The following is a 22,240-nucleotide window of genomic DNA, read 5'->3' on the forward strand; positions in this document are numbered from 1 at the left end:
CTCCTTGAAACATATGTATCATAGTTGATTTAAGTCTTTGTTCAGTAAGTGCAATGTTTGGGTTTTCTCAGTCACATTTTCTATTGAATGCTTCTCCCCTCCTACCCCCCCTGCCCCCCCCCATTATGTATGGGTCATACTTTCTTGTTTCTTTGCACTCTCGTGTTCTTTTTTATTGCTGTTTTGAAAACTGGGTATTTTAAAAAATGTAATGTGAAAATTCTGGAAATTACATACTCCCCTGCCTAGTGGTTGATGCTGTTTACTTAGTGACTTTCTTGGATTAATCCTCCCAAATCTGTCTTCTTTGTTGTGTGGCCGTGCCTCTGCTTATCCAGCTTATCGGTCACCTAATGATTGGAGATTCTTTAAATGCCTTGAAACAGTAAGTCTCAGGTCTTCCTAGGACATCTGCACAGTCCTGTACATCGTGTAGCCTTCCAGATTCCAGGAATATGCCAGAGCCCCTATGGACATCTCATTGACCAGCCTTTAAGTTTCTCGGCCAGTCTCTGGTCAGCCCCAGCTGGTACCACCACCCCTGGCAGGTGTGATGCTAAACAACTGTTTTTGGTAAATGCTCTGGGGAAGGGGCAGAAGCAACTCTGAATCTGATCAGATAAAGGAAAAAAGTCCCAGCTGCTAGAGAAGTCCGTAACCATTCTTCTAGAGGTGGAGCTTTTGGCAAATTCTAAACCTATTCCACCGCCGCTACTGTAGTTACAAGTCTGTTGGTTTTCAAGGTGATCGTAGATCTGAGGAGAGGGGCATGAAATCCGGGCAAGTTAAAATGACACAAAGCTTGCCGTTCCAAGATCTGCTAGTAGCTGTTTTTCTTGGATTTTTGTAAGCCTTTAGTTCATTTCCAGAGTTCTGAGAAAGTGGATTTGCCAGTTCTCCTTTTATGTGATTTCTGGAGATCCTTACGGCACCATTCCAGAAGTGCCCCCAGACCACAGACTTCATAATGTAGTTTGAGCACTTGTTTTTTCATATACGGAGTCTCGGGTATCATAGGTGACTGGGACCTCTCAACCTGTGGGAGGCCCTGTTCTCTCTCCACTGCTGTGAACTATTTGTAGAAAAGTTCTGAAAAAGAAAGTGCTCTAGGCTTGAAAATCACCGTTTCTTGTCAGATACTCTTAAGGTAATGAAAAGAATAAACACAGGCAAAATTTGACCTAATTTCTTGTCCTTAAAAGTAAAAATACACTTTACAGTGGCCTATAAAAGATCATTGTAAAGATAATTTTAGTACATCTAAAGGAAAAAACAAACTTCCCTTTTCTTGAATTGTAGCAACTAAATTCCTATTCTCAGACTCAAGTTCAAAGGCTGGTTCTGCCTCATTCCCTGACTTGAATTGATGATGCAGCTTCTCCGGGCCCATTTCATCATGAGTTATGGTATAGGGAAGAGTTGTTAGGTGATTTAAAGGAACTCTTAAATAAGGCCTAGATGTTACAATATGTAATTGGAGAATTTACCATAGAAATATGCTATGTAAAAATAAAAAACTTTACAAAAAATTTTCACATGGCTATGTACATTTCTCTTTTAATTTAAAATTAGTTTTGAATAGTTCAAGTCACAGACATCAGAAGTTCTTGTCCCACCTGTTCTGTCCCCATCCTGCTCTCTATGGGAAGCATTTTTGTTTCTTTTCATGTCAATATTCTTATCCAAATGTGCAAAAATACTAATGTGCACCCTCCCGCATCTTACCAGATTTGCAATATCACTGTGAAGTAAATTATTTTGTTGATCCTAATGGCCAAGATGGTGAACTGGTCAGTTAAGCAGCAAGTAGCAGGTTTGGGATTGAAATCCAGGTTTGCTGATATCAAGGATCCATGGTAACAACCTTGTCTTTCGCCTGGTAAACTTTTTGTGAAATGGTAAATCTGGAGAACTGTGTATAGAGCTGTGTTCTTAAAAATATATGCCTGTATACAGAGTTGTGTTCTTAGAAATATATGCCTTTTAGATCGGTGGACCGGACAACGCCCGGCTGACTTCTCGTCTGGGGAAAGAATATGTTAACATCATGAACATGCTTGTGTTCACACTTCCTGGAACTCCCATTACTTATTATGGGGAAGAAATAGGAATGGGAGATATTTTAGCTACAAACCTCAACGAAAGCTATAATGTCGTAAGTTAATATAATTTAACCGTGCTCCATACCATATACTCATTTTTTTTTTTTGCCAAATCAGATAATTTACTATTTCTATTTCACAGCTGAAAATTATTATTTTTCTTTCCTTTCTTACTCTGAGACAGTGAGAATTCTTAGCTTTCCAGGCTGGGGAGCTTGTAAAATGAGACACACAACTGGTCTATGAACCAGGAGGTCACAGTTCGATTCCAGTCAGGGCACATGCCTGGGTTGCTGGCTCAATCCTCAGAAGGAGGTGTGCAGGAAGCAGCTGATCAATGATTCTATCTCATCACTGATGTTTCTCCTTCCCTCTCCCTTCCTCTCTGAATATATATATATATCTACACTAATAAAAGATTCAAGTCATCACAAGATGGCTGGCCCACATCGTCACACGATAGCCACTATAAGATGGCCGGCAGGGGAGGGCAATTGGGGGTGAACAGGCCAACAGGGGAGGTCAGTTGGGGGCAGGGGGGGATCGGGCCAATCAGCAGTCGGACATCCCCCGAGGGGTCCCAGATTGGAGAGGGTACAGGCTGGGCTGAGGGACACCCCTCTTCCCCCGCGCCTCCCACCCCCCCTCCCGTGCATGTACCGGGCCTCTAGTAACACAACTGAACCGAATTTCTTGTATAGAGCCCAGGAATCTGCATTTATTGATTGATTTGAGAGAGACATTGATTTGTTCTTGTATGTGCCCTGACCAGGGATTAAACCAGCAATGTTGGTGTATCAGGATGACCCTCTAACCAACTGAGCTACCTGGCCAGGACCAGGAATCTGCATTTTAAAGTGTTTCCCAGCCAATTCTTAGGCACACTAAAATTTGAGAACCAGTTTTGAGTTTGGAATATTATTCATTACCCTCTACATGTCTTGGAACGTTTTATAGTGCTTGTCTATATTGTAGATCTCACTTGACCATAGCACAAGATTCTTTCTGATAATTTAAAAAAAAATGTTTTTGATTTCAGAGAGAGAGAGGGAAAGAAATAGCAATGATGAGAAAATCATTGATCGGCTGCCTCCTGCACACTCCCCTACTGGGGATGGAGCCCACAACCCTGACTGACTGGGAATCGAACTCTGACTTCCTGGTTCATAGGTCGATGCTCAACCACTGAGCAACACCAGCTGGGTTCTTCCCGTTAGTTTAACAAAAGTAGCGCACAGCCTCAGACTTGGGTGGTTTTTATTATTTACTAGAAGCCCGGTGCACAAAATTCGTGCACGGCATGGGGTTGTCCCTCAGCCCAGCCTATACCCTCTCCAATCAGACATCCCTCTCACAATCCAGGACTGCTGGCTCCCAACTGCTTTCCTGCCTGCCTTCCTGATTGCCCCTAACCACTTCTGCCTGCCAGCCTGATCACCCCCTAACCACTCCGCTGCCAGCCTGGTTGATGCTTAACTGCTCCCCTGCCAGCCTGTTTGCCCACAACTTCCCTCCTCTACCAGCCTGGTCACCCCTAACTGCCCTCTCCTGCAGGGTTGATCACCTCCAACTGCCCTCCCTTGCAAGCCTGGTCCCTCTCAACTGCCCTCCCTTGCAGGCCTGGTCCCTCTCAACTGCCCTCCCTTGCAGGCCAAGTACCTCCCAACTGCCCTCCCCTGCTGGCCATCTTGTAGTGGCCATCTTGTGTCCACATGGGGGCAGGATCTTTGACCACATGGGGGCAGACATATTGTGTGTTGCAGTGATGATCAATCTGCATATTACTCTTCTATTAGATAGGATAGAGGCCTTGTACAGGGGTGGGGGCCAGCTGGTTTGTCTGAAGGGTGTCCCGGATCAGGGTGGGGTTCCCTTGGGGCGTGGGGTGGCCTGAGCGAGGGGCCTGTGGTGGTTTGCAGGTCGGCCATGCCCCCTGGCAACCCAAGCGGAGGCCCTGGTATCTGGAATTTATTTTCCTTCTACAATTGAAACTTTGTAGCCTGGAGCGGAGCCAAGTCTGCTGCTCCCTCCGGGGCGGCGCCATTTCTGTGGCAGTTAATTCACCTTCTACAACTGAAACTTTGTAGCCTTAAGCGGGTGGGCCCGGCCAGGGTGTGCAGAAAGCTTTGCTTCCCCTGTTGCCGGCGACAACCCTGGCCTGCTCTCTCAAGCTCCATTCTGCCGCCATTTGTTTGAATTTGTTTACCTTCTATAATTGAAACTGTGTAGCTTGAGTGGAGGCTTAGGCCTGGCAAGGGCAGGCAGAAAGCTTGGCTTCCTCTGTTACCTAGGAAACCTTGCTCTCTGTGGCTGTAGCCATCTTGGTTTGGGTTAATCTGCATGCTCGCTCTGATTGGATGGTGGGCGTGGCTTGTGGATGTGTCTGAGGTATGGTCAATTTGCATATTTATCTATTATTAGGTAGGATTTTTTAAAAATATGTTTTTACTGGTTTTAGGAAGAAGGGATAGAAACACCCATCGGTTGCCATCTGCACACCCCCTGCTAGGGATCGAGCTGAGCAACCAGGGCATATGCCCTTACCAGGAACTGAACCAGTGACCTCTTGATGCATGGGTTAACACTCAACCATTGAACCACACTGGCTGGGCAGTGTGGTTTTTATTTTGCTTTTGTCTGAGGCTATGGCTCTCATTGTGTTCTGGGTAGATGAATAATCTTGAACCTATAATTTGTATGATTAGCTTTCAATTGTATCAGATCCAATTTCCCTAATGGAAACTTTCTATTTCAGCTCCTAAATGTGTGTGTGTGTGCACCAATAGTGCAATTAGCCAGGCTGGATAGAGAGGACAGAATTTAGACTCACTTGAACATGGCTGCATATGTGAATTCACCATATCAGCACTGTATTACAGAATGGGTTGGTAATAGCACATTTTGAAATTCTCCATTACTCAATTTTTGGAAAAAGCAGCAGAGTGTAAACACGTATGAAAGTTCAGTTAGTATAGTCCAGTGGTCGGCAAACTCATAGTCAACAGAGCCAAATGTCAACAGTACAACAATTGAAATTTCTTTTGAGAGCCAAATTTTTAAAACTTAAACTTCTTCTAACGCCACTTCTTCAAAACAGACTTGCCCAGGCCGTGATATTTTGTGGAAGAGCCACACTCAAGGGGCCAAAGAGTTGCATGTGGCTCGCGAGCTGCAGTTTGCCGACCACGGGAAACTCAAGATGCCATGAACTGTTTTCCAATTTAAAGTGTGAGACTGTGCATTGAATGTTAATGAATTCAAGTATAGGAAATTAAGTAATTATGAAGTAAATAATGGCCAAATTATATTTCATTTAATTAACCTGACCACTATTTTCTCTTTATGGTCGTTGACACAGGATACCCTTCTCTCAAAGTCACCAATGCAGTGGGACAATAGCTCAAATGCCGGTTTTTCCGAAGGCAATCACACCTGGTTACCTACCAATACAGATTACTACACTGTAAATGTTGCTGTAAGTATCAATGAAAATTTTATGCTGATTCCATAAACAAGAAATGAGTTTCTATGCTAATAACATATACTAAAATCTTAACTGATGCTATTTATTTTTAATACTTTTAAAAATTGATTTTGAGAGAGGAAGGAAGAGGAAAACATCAATGTGAGAAATTGAAACATCGATTGGCTGCTCCTGCACACCCCCTACTAGGGATCAAGCCCACAACCTGGGCAGGTACCCTGACCAGTAATTGAACCCGCAACCTTTTGGTGCACAAGTGGATGCTCAACCAACTGGCTACACGGGTCACGGCCTGATGCGTTTCAAATCAAGCACATAGACTTCTCTTAAAGCTTTCAAGTCATGTTTTTGTGAAAATATAAACTGGTACCATTTGAACTATCATACAGAATATACAACTCTTCATTGGAAAGACCAAGAGCTTTGAGATATTAAGGAAATTTTATGAAGGTCTATCAGCAAGCCTAGCTATCCTTCCTTCTTTCCTCCCCTCGAAAGGAAGGGAAAGAAGGAAGGAGTTCGATCAATGTGGGCTGGAGAGAAGCCAGTATACCCGGAAAAACTGAAGACATGAACCACCACTGACAGGCAGTAGCTGTTCCACAAAAGCACACCATTTGGTTTTTGCCGATTACAGTAATCAAATTTGCCAAGTTCAGCAAACGAATTTCCTAAATCCTGTGACTATTAAAATAAAAAATTCAGTTCCTGTGTCATGCTAGCAACATTTCAAGTGCTGAGTAGCTAGTGGTTACCATATTGGACAGCACAGATATAGAAAAGATATAAAACATTATATTTTTAAATGGCTATTACAATTTTAACAGTAACCATTAGAAGAATAGACATAACTGTATAATTTCAAAGAACATTAGAAGGAAAAAAATGTCATAAAGATAACCAATTGGTCCAGTAAAAAGCCAAAAAGGAAGAAACTAAAAAGTCTGTAAGTTAAAGAGAAAATTTAGGCTATAGCATTATGTCTAAGCATATGGTAACCACAAATATAAAAGATAAGAACGCTCAGATTAGAGCAATCTAAAGACAAAATCTGACATAAGACATGGCTAAACCAAAGGACACAGAACTAAATACACTGGCCTTAGCCGGTTTGGCTTTTTGGACAGAGTGTTGATCTGTGGACTGAAGTATCATGGGTTCGATTCCGGTCAAGGGCAAGTACCTTGGTTGCAAGCTTGATCCCCAGACCTGGTTGGGATGTGTGGGAGGGAACCAATCGATGTTTCTCTCTGTCTCTCCCCATCCCTTCCACTCTCTCTAAAAATTAATAGAAAAATATCCTCACTAGAGGATTAACAACAAAAAAAGAAAATACAGACATCGAGGACAAATGCTAACAAAAAGAAAGCTTGCCTCCTGGCTATATCTATCAAAAGAAAAAATGCATAATACCTTTTGACCGAATAATTTCATTTGTAGATATCTGTATCTAGGAATATTTGTACACAACAAAGAGTCAAGGATCTCTACTGAAGCGTTGTTTTTAATAGCAGAAGGCTTTGGAAATGATTTAAATGTATCAACAGACAATCAGCTGGATCATTTATGGTTAATTCTGCACAACAGGCTAATATGAAACTTTTAAAAAGAATGAGGGAGATTCTGTGTGTGTTGATATGAGACCACCTCTAACATGTACTAAATAATACAAAAAAGTAAGAATGGTAACATGCCACTATTTGTGTAAGAAGAAAAAAGTGTATCTATAATATGTTTGCACAGGCACAGAATGGCTTATTTCATGATACATAAAATGAAAGAATATGTAAATAGCAACAGTGTCTATCTCTGAGAGAGGGACTGGGAAGCTAGGGGATGTTGTTGAAGAAAACCTTTTTATTTTATATGTTCATATACTCTTATAATTGAGTTTTATACTGTATACATGCATTTCCTATTTAAAAAAAGTAAAGTTATCAAAAGCAGGTGTGAACTATTTAATAGCAGACAAAATAGAATTCAATATGAAAAGCATTGAGACAAAGGCAAATTTTAAAAAATGAATAAAAGAACATTCCATTACAAATCACGAATCTATGCATCTACAATAACTTCAAAATATATAAAACAAGTAAGTAGTGTGAGAAATGCAGAGAAATTTACAAATCCACAATTACAGAGAGACACTTCACATACTTCTAGTAAGTGGTAAATCAAGTAGACAAAAATAATAGTTAACACTTTTCGGGCACTTCTTATGTGAGTGGCACTGAACTATGCTTTTTCATGCAGTATCTAAGGCTATAGAAAATGTTAATAGTAATTTGACAGGTCATATACATATAGCATATACATGTACCATAAATACTGTTGTACCTGGTAAACAGAATAAATGTATTTTAAACATCCATTAGATATTCATTAAAGACTACACATTAGGCACCTGCCCAAACAACAATCACCAAGACCACCAGTCAACATGGCTGGCAGGGGCATAATGAAATGAACATTACCACTGATTTGGCAACAGTTCTGATAAAGAACTATTTGGCATTATGTATCAAGTGTCCATACTCTTTGACATAGTAATTGTCTTCCTTATATTTATATCCTAAATGATCCAAATTTGGAGGGGGGCACTATGAATATAGAAAAAATATTAGAAACTTGAATGCTGAAATGAAAGGGAATGGTTAAGTATGGTATAACCATTCAATAGAATAGTTCTTTGCCTTTAAAATGACATTAATGGAATTATCTAACAGAAGATGCTTGAAATGTTAAAGGAAAAATAAATACATTAAATTATGTATGTTTTATGGTTAAAAAAAAGTACCGATTTTTATTTTAGGCAGCATTTTCTTTGCATCCTTTTTTGCAACTTTCTGTTCATTAGCTATGCATGAAATACACGACTGCAGAAATTATGGCAAACCTACCCATAATTCTATGAAAGGGACCAGAGAATTCACCAGCAGTTCTGAGTCTGTCGCCATCATGGCTGCTTTTCTGCCAGTTACAATAGAGAATGAAGGGACTTTTATTTAGGCAAGTTAAGTATGCATTAACTTTGACATGGGCATTGTTTTGGGATTCCTAAAGTGGAGTCCAATCTGGTCTCTACTTCAGCTCCGGCCAAGATGATGTACATACTGCAACGACAAGGTGAAACCCTGCATTTTCAATTTCTATCAGTAGTTAAATAAACTACTCTTACCCACTTACTATTACTTACAGTTTGGTAATTATTTTAAGGGGCAAACTGAAGCAAGATCTTTGGGGAAATTTCTTATTTGATACTAAAGATATTTTTAAAAAATTAGAATCAAACATTTATCTTAATACTTTTTTTTTAATAGGTCCAAAGGGCTCAGCCCAGATCAGCATTAACGTTATATCAAGAATTAAGTTTGCTGCATGCCAACGAGCTGCTCCTCAGCAGGGGCTGGTTTTGCTATTTGAGGACAGACAGCCACCATGTCGTGTACACAAGAGAAATGAACGGCATAGACAGAGTCTTCCTCGTGGTTCTGAATTTTGGAGAATCATCACTGCTAAATCTAAAGGAAACTATTTCATATATTCCCACAAAAGTGAGGATAAAGTTAAGTACCAATTCCACCAAGAAAGGAAGTGAAGTTGATACGCAAGCCATTGCACTGGACAAGGGAGAAGGACTCATCTTTGAATACAACACAAAGACTCTCCTGCATCAGCAAGCAGATACCAGAGACAGATGTTTTGTTTCCAGTCGGGCGTGCTACTCCAGTGTGTTAAACATCCTGCACAGCCTTTGTTAGACACCTCTGCGGAAGAGGTGAAGACACTGGCTTTCCGTTCTACTTTCAGCGTTTGTGGTAACTTCGTGTACAGCATACTGCTGGGTAAACTTTACAGTCATTAATTCTTAAATATATCTGCAGCTCGAATGTAACTGCTTTAGGAAAGGTTCTCAAATGTTTTTAAAGAATAATGTTTAAAATAAAATTATCACATGCAGGAACTTGTAACTTTTTGACATAGCATCAATAGAGATCATCAGAACACCTCAGGACCCCAGATTATTACAAAGATCTAATGCATTTTAATGTGAAGAATGTTCTCATTCCACAAAATACAGGCACAGAAACTAGAGCATGACTTACCACTAAAGTGTCTAAAAATGTTCACTAGCAAAGAGGCAGGACCTTGATTTGTAAACTGTTCAAAGAAAATTTTAGTAAAACAAACACAAAGCTGTTTTGATGGGGGCAGGGGGCGTTCTGCTGCCACCAACCCTTCCTCACCCCCCGCTCCACAGCCTCTAAGGAGCGAGATTAGAAATCTGTTTTCCTAGGTCAGGGGCATATACACCAAGGAGAGAGCAGTGTAAGTGAGATGTACACTAAACAAAATTAGGAGAAGCGAATTTTAATAAACTATTCATTTACTTAAAAATATCTCACTTTTGCTAACCCAACTGCAAATAAAACTAGGAAATATTTCCATGTGTTTCCAATTTCCACAAAATTTCAGAATTTTACATATTTCTTAAGGTTCTCGAAAACACCGGTGCTGTCAAGTCCAAGTTCCTCATACAGGAATTTAATCTGGGCTGTAATCTAAAAGAGACACATTAAAAAATTAGATGGAAGGCCTTGGTAGTAAAACTCCAGTGTCCAAGTCTGTCTGTCCATCTTCTTCACCTAACCCTGAAGTCAGCAATTTACGGCAGGGATACTTTTACTTGGGACAGAGGCAGAAGGCTGCCACCGATGAAGGTTCAATTACGTGAACAGAGCTCACAAGCACTAGAGAGAGCCTGCTCCCGTGACGGACTCAGTGTTCTTTCTTCCTCACCCTCCTGGTCTCAGTCACAGACCTGAATGTGGTCCACCCCGCCCCAACCACTGAAATGTGGAGCACACTTCTCTGTCTAAGGATCTGTCAACTGAGAGGGCTGGACAACATACCTTTTTGTGAGAATCCTCAATCACATGACTGCCTCCAGGCTGAATGTCTAAAATAATATTGGGGGCCTGATAGCCTGAAAGAGTTAACATATGAAACAATTAGAAAGTTCTCGGCCCATTTCTGCTCCTCCCCCCTTTTCTAAGTAACCTATGAAAATGACAGTGAAGAAAAAGGCCTGAACCATCACTTCCAACAGAGATGGGAGGGGGCCAGCAGGAGCAGGACCAGTGGCTGAGGAAGCTGGGTGGAAGAGGCTGCAGGGCCACGGGGAGAAGGCTGGGACCGAGGAGGAAGCCACTGGCCCTGTGAAGTCTGAGAGAGTCTTGAGACCCAGAAACACCCACTACAGCTGTGGTGAGAGTGAGACATAGCTGGGCACAGGGCAACCGTCTGGAAACATGAATGTGGGTCCTCCCACCTGGCTCTGAAGGTCTGGGATGTATTGGCAAGAAAAAAAGGTAAGAGCTCTTGTTTAATAAAATACAAAGATCTAGAGAAAATTAAAGCCACTAGTTTGGGCACTGAGGCTCCAGAGCAAAAACTTCAGAACCTGTTTTTTTAATAGAGTAATGGCTCAATTAATATTACTAAGTGTACCGGTTAATAATGCGGACTTTTTTCAATAGCTGGAGTTACACATATGTTGATATATATGCGATTTCATATGTATGCTATTTTATTGTATTGACAGCAAGCTTCAAAACTTCATATGTCAAATTTTCTGAAGGTGTTAACATCATAGATATTATTACACTTAAAAATGTCAAATTTCGTGTCAAAAAAAGAGCATTTGCGGGAAGTTTTAATTCATTATTTTGAAGATAAGTGCTGCTGAAAGTTATCGTATACTTTGGGAAGCTTATGGTGAACATGCTCCATCTCAAGATACTTGTGAACGCTGGTTTAAACGCTTTAAAAGTGATGATTTCGATGTGAAAGACAAAGAACATCCAGGTCAACCGAAAAAGTTTAAAGACCAACAATTACAAGCATTATTGGATGAAGATGGGTGTCAAACTCAAAAACAACTTGCAAAGAGATTAAATGTTGTTCAGCAAACAATTTCCGATCATTTACAAGCAATGGGAAAGATTTTAAAGGAAGGAAAATGGGTGCCACATCAGCTGAACGAAAGACATGGAAAACCGAAAAGTCATCAGTAAAATGTTGCTTCAACGGCATGAAAGTAAGTCTTTTTTGGATCGAATTGTGACTGGTGATGAAAAGTGGATTTATTTTGAGAATCCCAAATGCACAAAATCATGGGTTGATCCAGGTCAACCATCAACATCGACTGCAAGGCCAAATCACTTCGGAAAGAAGACAATGCTCTGTGTTTGGTGGGATCAGGAAGGTGTGGTGTATTATGAGCTTCTAAAACCAAGTGAAACATTAATACTGATCCCTACCTACAACAAATAATCAATTTGAACCACGCTTTGATTGTGAAACGACCAGAATGTGCCAGAAGACACGGCAAAGTAATTTTGCTTCATAATGACGCACCATCACACACTTCAAACGTTAAAAGATCTTGCCTGGGAAGTATTAACCCACCCGCGTATTCACCAGACCTTGCTCCTTCAGATTACCATTTGTTCCGATCGATGGCACACGCACTTTCTGAGCAGCACTTCAAAACGTACGAAGAAGTGGAAAATTGGGTCTCTGAATGGTTTGCCTCAAAACAAGAAAAGTTCTACTGAGACAGTATCCACAAATTACCTAAAGATGGGGGAAATGTGTAGCTAGTGATGTACATTACTTTGAAAAAAGCACTTTTGATGTTTCTCTTGAAATGATCGTGTTTCCTTTGATTACAAAATCCGCATTATTAACTGGTACACATGGTATTAAATGAATGAATGGCTGTATGATAGTACATCTCCAATTTATATTTGATATTTAAATTTACTTTTTTTGTGTAACTTATTTTACCTTGCCTAACTTATTTTAATATTGTCCTTGAACAAAAGGCGAGGTGGTTATAGTTATAATGTGTGCTTCAATTAGTAGTCAACATAGAAAAAACAATAATTTGTCCCAAATCATAGGTTGGTGATTTGGTCTGTACATGAAATGCATTCCTCTGAGCGGTGTGCTGAAGGTGATAGTCTGCTTAGCTATGTTCCTGCTTCTCGGTGGTCCCCTACCTTCACCACTGTCCTTAGCGTGCTCCGTGACGGCTTCCTTGAGTTTCTCAGTGTAGTTGACAATTCCTTTCAGAGGTACCCGTTCATCATTTTCATAAGCTGTGATGTGAACTGAAGGATAATGCTGCAAGAAAATGGATGTACAAAGAATGTTTATTATTCCTATGGCCCCCTTCTACCTTACAGATTATGATGTCCCCCCTAAATGCTACATTTTTTTCCTTTATTTGATATTCTTGAGAAATCTATAGCATTAGAGTACTAGACTACTTGTTATCTGGAATAGTATTTTCTCAACCAGAGAGACCATGACCCTCCTGAAACCAGCATGGAATATGAGCAGCGACGGTGCTGAAAGGTGTCTGGGTTTTATAAGTAGAAACAACTTAAAGGTCTACTGAATTCCGGCCTGAGCTCAGGTAGGTATCCTTTTGATCATCTTCACTCGGTCACTTCGGATAGCAATACCATAACTGTCTTTCACTACCTGAGGTTTAATATTTTGATAGGGGCAGTAACGTTTTATGTAGTTCTTGTGTTTCTCATCAGATGAAGGATTCCCCCATTCTTCCAATTCTTCTAATGTCAGCGGAAGTGTAGTATCCATCATGGTGTTGAGAACATCCAAGAAAGGTGCCTAAAAAAAAAAAAAAAGCCAAAAGGACTTAAAGTTCAACTAACAAATTGGTGAAATGATAAAATGAGTTACAGGGAAATATACATTATGAATATACATGTTGACATGAGAGAACAGAGCTCATTAAGTCATGTAGAACCCAGGAGCCACACACATTCCTCAGTCCTTACCCAGCACCTCGGCTTTATATCCGGCTATTAAGGTGTTCAGACCCCTTAAGTGACATTTATATAAAAACAAAGGGCTTATATTCTAACTAGAGGCTCAGTGCACAAATTCATGCAAGGGTGGGGTCCGTCCGGCCCCGCCCCCTGACTGAACTCCCGGTCGAGGGAACAATTTGCATATTAGCCTTTTATTATATAGGATTTCACATATTTTGTGCTTTTTATTCACATATATATATCTACACACATACACACACACACAGACACACACACCCATTTTTATGTAAAAGAAATACCAATTTACATCCATTAGGATAGCTAGCTATTAAAAAGGAGATTCTGACACATGCCACAACACAAATGGACCTTGAGGACATTACCTAAGTGAAATAAACCAGTTACAAAAGGACCCCATTTCTAGGTGGTACCTTAGTCAAATTCACAGAGACAGAGGTAAATGGTGGTTCCCAGGGACTGGGGGAAGAGGGAACTGAAGAGTTGTTACTTAATGGGTATAGAATTTTAATTTTGCGCGATGAAGAGTTCTGGGAAATTAGTTGCACAATAGTGTGAATGTACTCAATACTACTTAACTGTAATGCTTAAAAATGGTGAAGAGGTGCCCTGGACAGTTTGCTCAGTAGTTAGAGCATCACGGGTTTGATTTGGTGAAGGGCATGCACCTTGGTTGCAGGCTTGATTCCCCCTACCCCCGCCCCAGTTAGGTGGGTGCGGGAGGAAACCAATCAATGTGTCTCTCTCACCTCAATGTTTTTCTCTCTCCCCCTCACTTCCACTCTCTTTGAAAATCAGTGGGAAGAAAATATCTTTGGGATTAACAAAACAAATGGTGAAGAGGTAAATTTTGTTATTTTACCACAATTAAAAATAACAACTAAAAACTTAGCAATACATGAATAAATTTTCCTTCACCAATTGGACATTTTACATAAAAATAAAAGATAAATGCAAATTGAAGAAAATCTGGAAAATATCCAAATTGAAAGAAGAGAAAATCACTCATTGGCTTATACAGTGTTAAAACATTTAATAAAATGGTAGCTGCTTTTTTCACTTAACCTTATGGTCTTAACATGCTTTTCAGCTTTCTCTTGCATTAACATTAACCACGTATAATGGGCAAATGGAATTCTTTTTGGCTGCCTAGCACCTGAACTCCTTTTCTGCAGTTAGAGTATCCCAAACCTTGTGAGACAGAGGTACTAAATGCTAGGTAGTTCCTTTCCCAGCTTTCCCTGCAGCACAGAAGTAGCCACATGACTTCAGTCTACCAATCAGACATAATGTGCTCCAAATTCTGAATGGGAAGTTAGTGACTCAAAGAAGTAGGGACCATAGAGAATGTATTCTGACAAAATTGCCTCAGCTATATCAGGTTTCTAAGAGCAACACTAGCAGTGTAAAGTGACTTCTGCCCGGTCCTGGGGGTAGTGATAGCTTCATGGGATAGGTTAATGGTATATTTCCGACATGCTTTTGGTTGTGCAGGCTCTAAGACTGGTTCCATACCCACCCTCACCCAATACACTTCAATAAATCCTTTTTCTGCTTAAATTGGTCATGTGCTTCTAATGAAGAACTATGGTTCTGGTGCTTCTGATTAAGAACTGACTAATACAGATACTACTAGTATTATTGGATATATATACTCTATTGTTGGAATAATCGAAGATTTAAATTCTTCACTATTATAAGCAATCCTATATAATAAAAGGCTAATATGCAAATGACTGAATGGTGGAATGACTGGTCACTATGATGCGCACTGACCACCAGGGGGCAGACACTCAACGCAGGAGCTGCCCCCTGGTGGTCAGTGTGCTCCCACAGGGGGAGTGTTGCTCAGCCAGAAGCTGTGCTCACGGCTGGCGAGCACAGCGGCAGTGATGGGAGCCTCTCCCGCCTCCGTGGCAATGCTAAGGATGTCCGACTGATGGCTTAGTGGCCTAAGCCATCAGTTGGACATCCGCCCAGGGCTCCTGGACTGCAAGAGGGCGCAGGCCAGGCTGAGGGATGCCCCCCCCCCAGCAAGTGCACGAATTTCATGCACCAGGCCTCTAGTGTGGGATAAAAATCCGTACACATACATTTCTGATTTCCTTCCTCATTTCTAAAAGTCAAAGTAATTTCTAAAAGTCAAAGGTTGAAGTTTCTTTATAGTGTAAATAATTTTTCCATTATTATCTTTGTGGTAGGTTTTTCTTCCCCTATACGTATTTCTATTAAAAAAAAAAAACAGATGTACAGTTCAGAATTATTTAACACTTATTTATTTAATACAAACCCACAGTGTACACCCCACACACTCAAACTTAAAAATAACTTACTCTGCTTATCCCAATAATTTTATTTCCTAGAGCATCTAACCAAGAAACAGGAGAGATGAGCTACTATAACTTCATAATTTTGGACATAAGGAAAAGACTATCGAGCATTTTCAGAATAAGGTATTTCAATTGAAGTATAGAAAAACTATCCCTAAGGACCATTAAAAACAGTATCTAAAACCAGAGAGCCCCTAAATTCAGGACTAAAAGGTTGATGGGCAATGGAGTAAAATACTTGGTGCATTTCAGAGTCCCAGGGCACTCTGCCTTACTTCCCAGAACTGATGAGTCTTATATGCTTTGTCTCTTCCACCAACTCTAAATGTTGTTACAAAAGAAAAAAAAAAGAAGAAAAAAAAAAAAGAAAATGGGGATAGCCATTAATATCCTTCAGTTAAAATCCTTAAAACTTAATAAAGAACACTGTCAGGGAAAAGTAAAGAGTGAGTAGTTGGATTAAAGTAACTTTAGAAGTTCACTCAGAGCTATAATTTTGTTTGAAATGAAAAGCTTTGTTACACTCATATGCTATGGTAAATCAGAATTTTTTCCCAGGGCAGCCTATGGCTTCCTGCCTCCCCATTCTGTAACCAATCAGAGACAGTGTACTCACCTCCATAGTCACAGCTCTCAGGAGCTCTGGATTAGAGTTACACAGCGCTCCCACAAGCACCCCTCCAGCACTGAAAGCAGTCAGCGTTGTTAGACTTGGCTGAGAAAAGCCTTGGTCATGAAGCGTCTTAATGCAAGCCTCTAAGTCAGCAAGGCCATTGAGTTTTTTAGTTAGACGGCCATCAGCGTGCCACTGGAGGCCTAACTCACCACCACCCCTGAAATTAAATGGCAAAAAAGTTTTAGTGGAGAAAAAAATATTAATAATATAGGTCGGGGTCAGCAAACTATCTCATGGGCCAAATCTACCCGGAGGCCTGTTTTTGTATGGCCCTCGAGCTAAAAATAGTTTTCACATTTTCAAAGGCTGGAAGAAAAAACCCCAACCAGGAATATGTGGCTGCATATTCCACATGTGGCTGCAAAACCTACAATGTTTACTATTTAGTTCTTTAGAGAAAAAGTTTGCTAACCCCTGATGTAGACAATCTACAGACATGTTTTGAGTGCCTGCCTACTATTTCCCAGACATTGTGCTAAATGCAGGCCTTAAAAACATAAATAAGCAAAAATCCCCTGCCCTAGAGAAGGTCATAATTTTGTGGGGAAAGAAAACATCTACCAAGAAATCTGGTTGCTGCTATTACACAAATGTATTTAAGGTGTCACAGAAGCAGAAGAAAGAACATCCATGTGTCAGGAACACAAACGCTTAACATGGAGGTAATACATAGCGGAAGGAAGACTATAAGTTCCCAGAGGGCAAAGAAAGGACGACATGAGGACTCTGCCTGAGCCAGGGCACCGAGGGAAAGCATCTTGTCGCCTGGAAGGACAACAAGGCTGGCTGTGCAGGAGCGCATGGTGGGAGCACAGGACGTGTGGGCAGTGGTAACAGACGCCCGTACAGAGATGAGAGAGATCATCAGGATGGTAAATACTATACTGAGAAATCTGGACTTTATTATGGAGATGGGGAGGTAGTGAAGGATTTTAAGCAGAAACACAATACTATTTGTGTCTTGAAAACAGCTAAAATAAAATGGAAATTAGAGTGGAAAAAAGGAGTTCAGCTTCAGAGGCTATTTTAGAAAAACCTAAACTCGGGAGAATTAAATGGAAATAATAATGTTACCAAATAAGTAAAGAGTCTGGTAGTATTCTAAAAATCCTAAAAGTCTGATACAATATCCTAAAAAATGTACCCTTTTGCCTTTTGGTTCAACTAATGTTACCAAGTTCCACCAGCATAGGTGTAGGAATACATAAATTCAATACAAATGAAAAAATAAAGTTTTGCTCGTGTTATTTTGGACATCTGTCACAGAGCTCTCACACTCATATGCCAGGATAAATATGCAGACTCACCGAACATGGCAATATGCTAATATCCATCCATCGTCCACCAACGCCCTCCTTTCAGGCCTGAAATTCATTTTCAAGTCCATGCCGTAAGCTCCATACACATGGACCAGGAGAGGTTTTTTCTGCAAGTCCTCAGAATCCGTTTTGTGGAAGACAGTCATTGGCACTAGTCTTCCATCCTGGAAATGAAGATTTATTATCCATGTAGAAAAGAGTATTTTCAAACAGTTTTATCCCCTATTTTATGTCCTGCTTACTGATGCTGAGCAGAAACTTTAATTAAGACAAAGAGTTATGGTCTCTAAACTCTATCTTGACACTTTCAGCTACTTGGCTGACCCATAATATTAACTAAAAAAGAGCAGCAAGACTATGACTTGAATATACTTTATTAAATGGCTTTTCCTGATAATAAAGTGATTCTAAACAGTTCTTCACTGCCCAGCACTACTGTAAATTTTCCCCCCAAGTACCTATTAAGATTAGACATACTAGTGTAGCATTCTTCCTGTACATAGGCCTACATACTGGCACTACTCATCTTTAAATATTTACAGACAGACAAACTAAAGAAGTTTTAACAGCTCAATTTTCTATCCTCTACAGACAGAATTCTCAAACACAAATAAAATAAAATTTTTATTTTAAAAATTTAAAGTTTTATAATATTTTTTTGGTTTGTTAATCCTCACCCAAGGATATTTTTCCATTGATTTTTAGAGATAGTGGAAGGGAGGACAGAGAGAAACATGGATGTGTACATCGAGTGCCCCGACTAGGGCCAGGGATCAAGCTTGCAACTGAGGTATGTACGTGCCCTTGACCAGAATCGAACCTGGGACCCTTCAGTCTGCAGACTGATGCTCTATTCACCGAGCAAACTGGCTAGGGCAAGTTTTGTAAATTTTAACACAGAAATTACTTTTAGGACAAGTAACTATTCCCCAATTTAGTTCACATTCATCAATAACAATTGATTAAAACTAGGCACTCTCTGGACAGATAAAATGAAGATAATCTGAATGATTTCTGATCTTTCTTTCACAGTAAAAAGGTGGGAGAAAGTTGGTTCTCACCCTGCCTACAGAAACTAATGAAATAGCATTGGTTTAAGTAAGGAAAAGAATATAACCAAGTCATTCTCCCTATGTTTTTCATTCTCATTTGAAAACTTCACTTGGGGCACTTCTTCTCATTATTCTAGATGCAACTTGTTACGACAGTGAAACTGAATTTTCACTTCTCAGTATAATTCATTCTTATAAAATGCTGTGGATTCCTCCTCCTCAACTTCAGGTAAACAAGCTGAGGACTATTTGCTGGCCGAAAAGTTAGGAAAAGGAAGAGGTCAGGATGGTAGCAAGCCCTGCGACGGGCTGGGGCCCAGAGGCCTTCAGAGCAGCCCATTCAGCAGGGGCTCCCTTCTTCACGCGTCCCTTGGCTCTCCAAGAACTTAGCTTCCATTTGGGGTATGATAATTACAACATTTTGACAGGCTGGTATAAGTGCCATATTTGTAAAACAAAACAAAGCCTAAACATACATATTTTGTTGACAAAAAAAAAAAAAAAAAAAAGGAAATCTGGAAGGTGATACACTAAATAGTTAAGTGATTTTTTTTTTCTAAGAGGTACAGGAATGACTGAAAAGTAGTCATTTAAACTTCATACATCCTATTTTTGCATTCGTTAAAATGAAGGGCTTGATGTGCTAGTCATAAAATTTCTAATCCATGTTAAAGTAAATATGAGTCTTAAAGAAAAATCTATTTACCCCCTAAACTCATTTGGGTCTTACTGTGGTCTGAGATCCACTTTACCCAACAACTGCACAATACTTGACAAATAGTAGGCTTGCAGTAAATGGGGGCTGACAGTGGAGATTACAAAGACTTACCTTGCTTTTGGCTTCTAGACGTAAAACACGACTAGTCTTTGTGATTGGGTCTTCATGTCCAGTTTCCTCAAACAGTTTGCCTTCTGCAAACTTGTATGTGTAATATTTTGGGGGACGTATTGGAGAGCAAAGCTGAAAGGGACAGTTCTTTGGGTCTGAATTTGTATCCATTATGAATCCACAGGCCCAAGGAGGGAGCTAAAAAAATAAAAGTTATTTTTACTCTTTATCTAGACACTAGGTATATTAATTAAATTTCTGGGTCTGCTTCAAACAAGATATTGTGAACATCAGGTTTACTTCTATCCATTATCACATAATGCTTCATTTAAGGATTACTTTAGCACAACGAAATACATTTCAAGTAAAAAACAAACAACTTTATACCAATGATCAATAAAATAAGGAAAATGATAGAAAATGGTTTACATGATTCTGGATTTACATGAACTCTCTAATAAAGAAGTTTATTTTGGGGCATAAACTCGGGCAATAAAATAACAGCAAAAGGATTAATAAGAGCAAATCAAAGAGTAATTCAGAACCAAGCAACATCTTCAAGATCTCTGTCCTCAGAGAACATGAAATCTCAGACATGTATTTTTAATAATTGACCCACCAGCCCATACTCTGCTGCCTAGACAGCCACAGTGATGACAGTGATTATTCCTGGGTTACAAAATGGCGCAGCAGCACTAAAGCATTTACAATTTGTTTCTAACTTTAGCTCCTCGGCTAACCATTGTGCAGAACAAAACCTTTCCTGCACATTCACTCTGAAAGACTCAGAGCGATTATGATTAAGATTCTTAACTTTAAGAAAAAAAGGAAAGGAATCAAAATTTATTCTCTCAGAGCAGCAGGGTCCTGCTTCAAGCCTTCCACTAACATCCTTCTTACACCTTTTAAAGAACTCGGGTAAGCAGGCTGACAGTGTCTTAGAAATGGTACCAGGAGTCAGAACATTAAAAGAAAATTGCCTTTCTTTTCCTGAGTAATTGTAGAAAGAGCAAATTCCTTAGAAAATCAGAGGTCTTGGCACAGCAAAGTCACTGGTGGGCACTATTCAGAAAGGATAAGTGGGGGATGTGTGCATAGAGAGTGCACCATTTAACTTGTAGAAACTACGGCCAAAGAGCTTATGTTTACAGAGTAAATTTCTTGTAATTAATCCAAAGAATCAATTTTCCTGAAACTAATAAGGACATACATTTGCAATATTTCTTTACAAGAGTTCCCGATTTATTCTCCTCAGATTGAGGATTATTTTCAAGGACAATATATCTAAATGCAAGCCATAACCAGAAAGAAAAGCGTAATCATGAAAGTTGGGAAGTCTGGTCGCATGAATGGAGTGAGCAAACCGAGACCTTAGTGGGAAGGAAACAAACAAGCACCGCTGCCAACCGTGCAGCCAGGCCTCAGGCTGAGGGGACAAGGGTCCTCGGCCCCGAGAGGCACAAGTTCTGCCCGTTGGTGACTTTAAAAGTTTCTGTTGATCCATGTAGTAAGCTGTCCTAGTTTTACACCAAGTGGTCCCAATAAAGCAAAAACTCCTTTGGGTGTATTTCTTAAACTAATGGATCAAAGTTAGAATTTTAATTGTAATAACAACTGTTCCAAGGCTATAGACTTTCTAAAGTCTGTCCAGCTGATGCAGAGATAAGGTATTAATGATCTCAAGAATATCTTAAGCCACATTTCCCATTGGATAAGCCCGCAGTATCAACCATGTATATTAGTGGACAGCACCCAAGAATAATTGTATCTTAAATGCTGAAAGAAAATTGGCCCAAAGGTTTTGTCCTTTGTATATGGTGCTGCCTATGCATATCAATCAGTGTAATGCAGTTCGTGAAAAGGCTCTGATCTGCAAAATTCTCTTTAGCACCTGGCATATAATACAGTATCTGATTCCATGTGATATTGACTCAGAACATTATACATGGCATAAGAGGTCCTACAGGTTGGGAGGGTTAGGGAATAAAGTAGAGGAAATAGAATAAACTAAAGACATGATGCTTATTCTAATGGAAGTTAAAACCATGGAAAATAGAAATACTGACAAAAAATATAAAAGGTCATATTTACCTAAAAGTCAAATCTATACTAATAAAAGGGTAATATGCTAATTAGACTGGGAGACCTTCCAGGAGACCTTTTGGACGTTCTTCTGGACAAAGCCATGGTGGCGGGGCTGAGGTAGAGGTGGTTAGAGACCAATAGGGGAGGGAAGTTGTGGGTGATCAGGCTGGTGGGGGGGGCCCTTGGAGGTGATAAGGACAGTGGGGGGCAGTTTGGGGTGAGCAGGCCAACAGGGGGGCAGTTAGAGGCAAGCAGGCCAATGCGGAGGGCAGGTGGGGGCGAGCAGGCCAGCAAAGGGGGCAGTTGGGGATGAGCATGCTGTCATGGGGGGCAGTTGGGGTGAACAGGCTGGCAGGCAGAGTGGTTAAGGGCAATCAGGCAGGCAGGCAGGTGAGCAGTTAGGAGCCAGCAGTCCCGGATTGTGAGAGGGATGTCCAACTGCCGGATTAGGCCCGATCCCTGTAAACCGGCAGTGGG

The 22,240-nt window shown here is 40.3% G+C and overlaps 2 protein-coding genes across 11 annotated transcripts in view; one reads left to right on the forward strand and one right to left on the reverse strand.

Moving 5' to 3' along the window:
• SLC3A1 (solute carrier family 3 member 1) overlaps positions 1 to 9,347 on the forward strand; it is a 31,548-nt gene extending 22,201 nt beyond the window's left edge. Inside the window, exons 9-11 of the mRNA XM_008162181.3 lie at positions 1,988 to 2,155; positions 5,461 to 5,577; positions 8,907 to 9,347. Of these exons, the coding sequence (XP_008160403.2) occupies positions 1,988 to 2,155; positions 5,461 to 5,577; positions 8,907 to 9,347 (726 nt within the window). The remainder of the gene's footprint in view (positions 1 to 1,987; positions 2,156 to 5,460; positions 5,578 to 8,906) is intronic.
• Positions 7,530 to 22,240, reverse strand: part of PREPL (prolyl endopeptidase like) — a 34,165-nt gene continuing 19,454 nt past the window's right edge. For 8 of the 10 annotated variants that reach the window (XM_054728578.1, XM_028139998.2, XM_054728580.1 and 5 more), the window contains 7 exons: positions 19,679 to 19,876; positions 17,786 to 17,961; positions 16,419 to 16,635; positions 13,141 to 13,290; positions 12,654 to 12,777; positions 10,500 to 10,573; positions 7,530 to 10,148 (listed from right to left, as the gene is read on the reverse strand). In XM_054728578.1, coding sequence (XP_054584553.1) covers positions 10,059 to 10,148; positions 10,500 to 10,573; positions 12,654 to 12,777; positions 13,141 to 13,290; positions 16,419 to 16,635; positions 17,786 to 17,961; positions 19,679 to 19,876 — 1,029 coding nt within the window. In that variant the 3' untranslated portion in view covers positions 7,530 to 10,058. Of the gene's footprint in view, positions 10,149 to 10,499; positions 10,574 to 12,653; positions 12,778 to 13,140; positions 13,291 to 16,418; positions 16,636 to 17,785; positions 17,962 to 19,678; positions 19,877 to 22,240 lie in introns of those variants that run through there. The other 2 variants (XM_054728579.1, XM_054728584.1) reach the window with 2 other exon arrangements.

The sequence above is a fragment of the Eptesicus fuscus genome, chromosome 16, assembly GCF_027574615.1.
Source record: "Eptesicus fuscus isolate TK198812 chromosome 16, DD_ASM_mEF_20220401, whole genome shotgun sequence".
Lineage (NCBI taxonomy): Eukaryota > Metazoa > Chordata > Mammalia > Chiroptera > Vespertilionidae > Eptesicus > Eptesicus fuscus.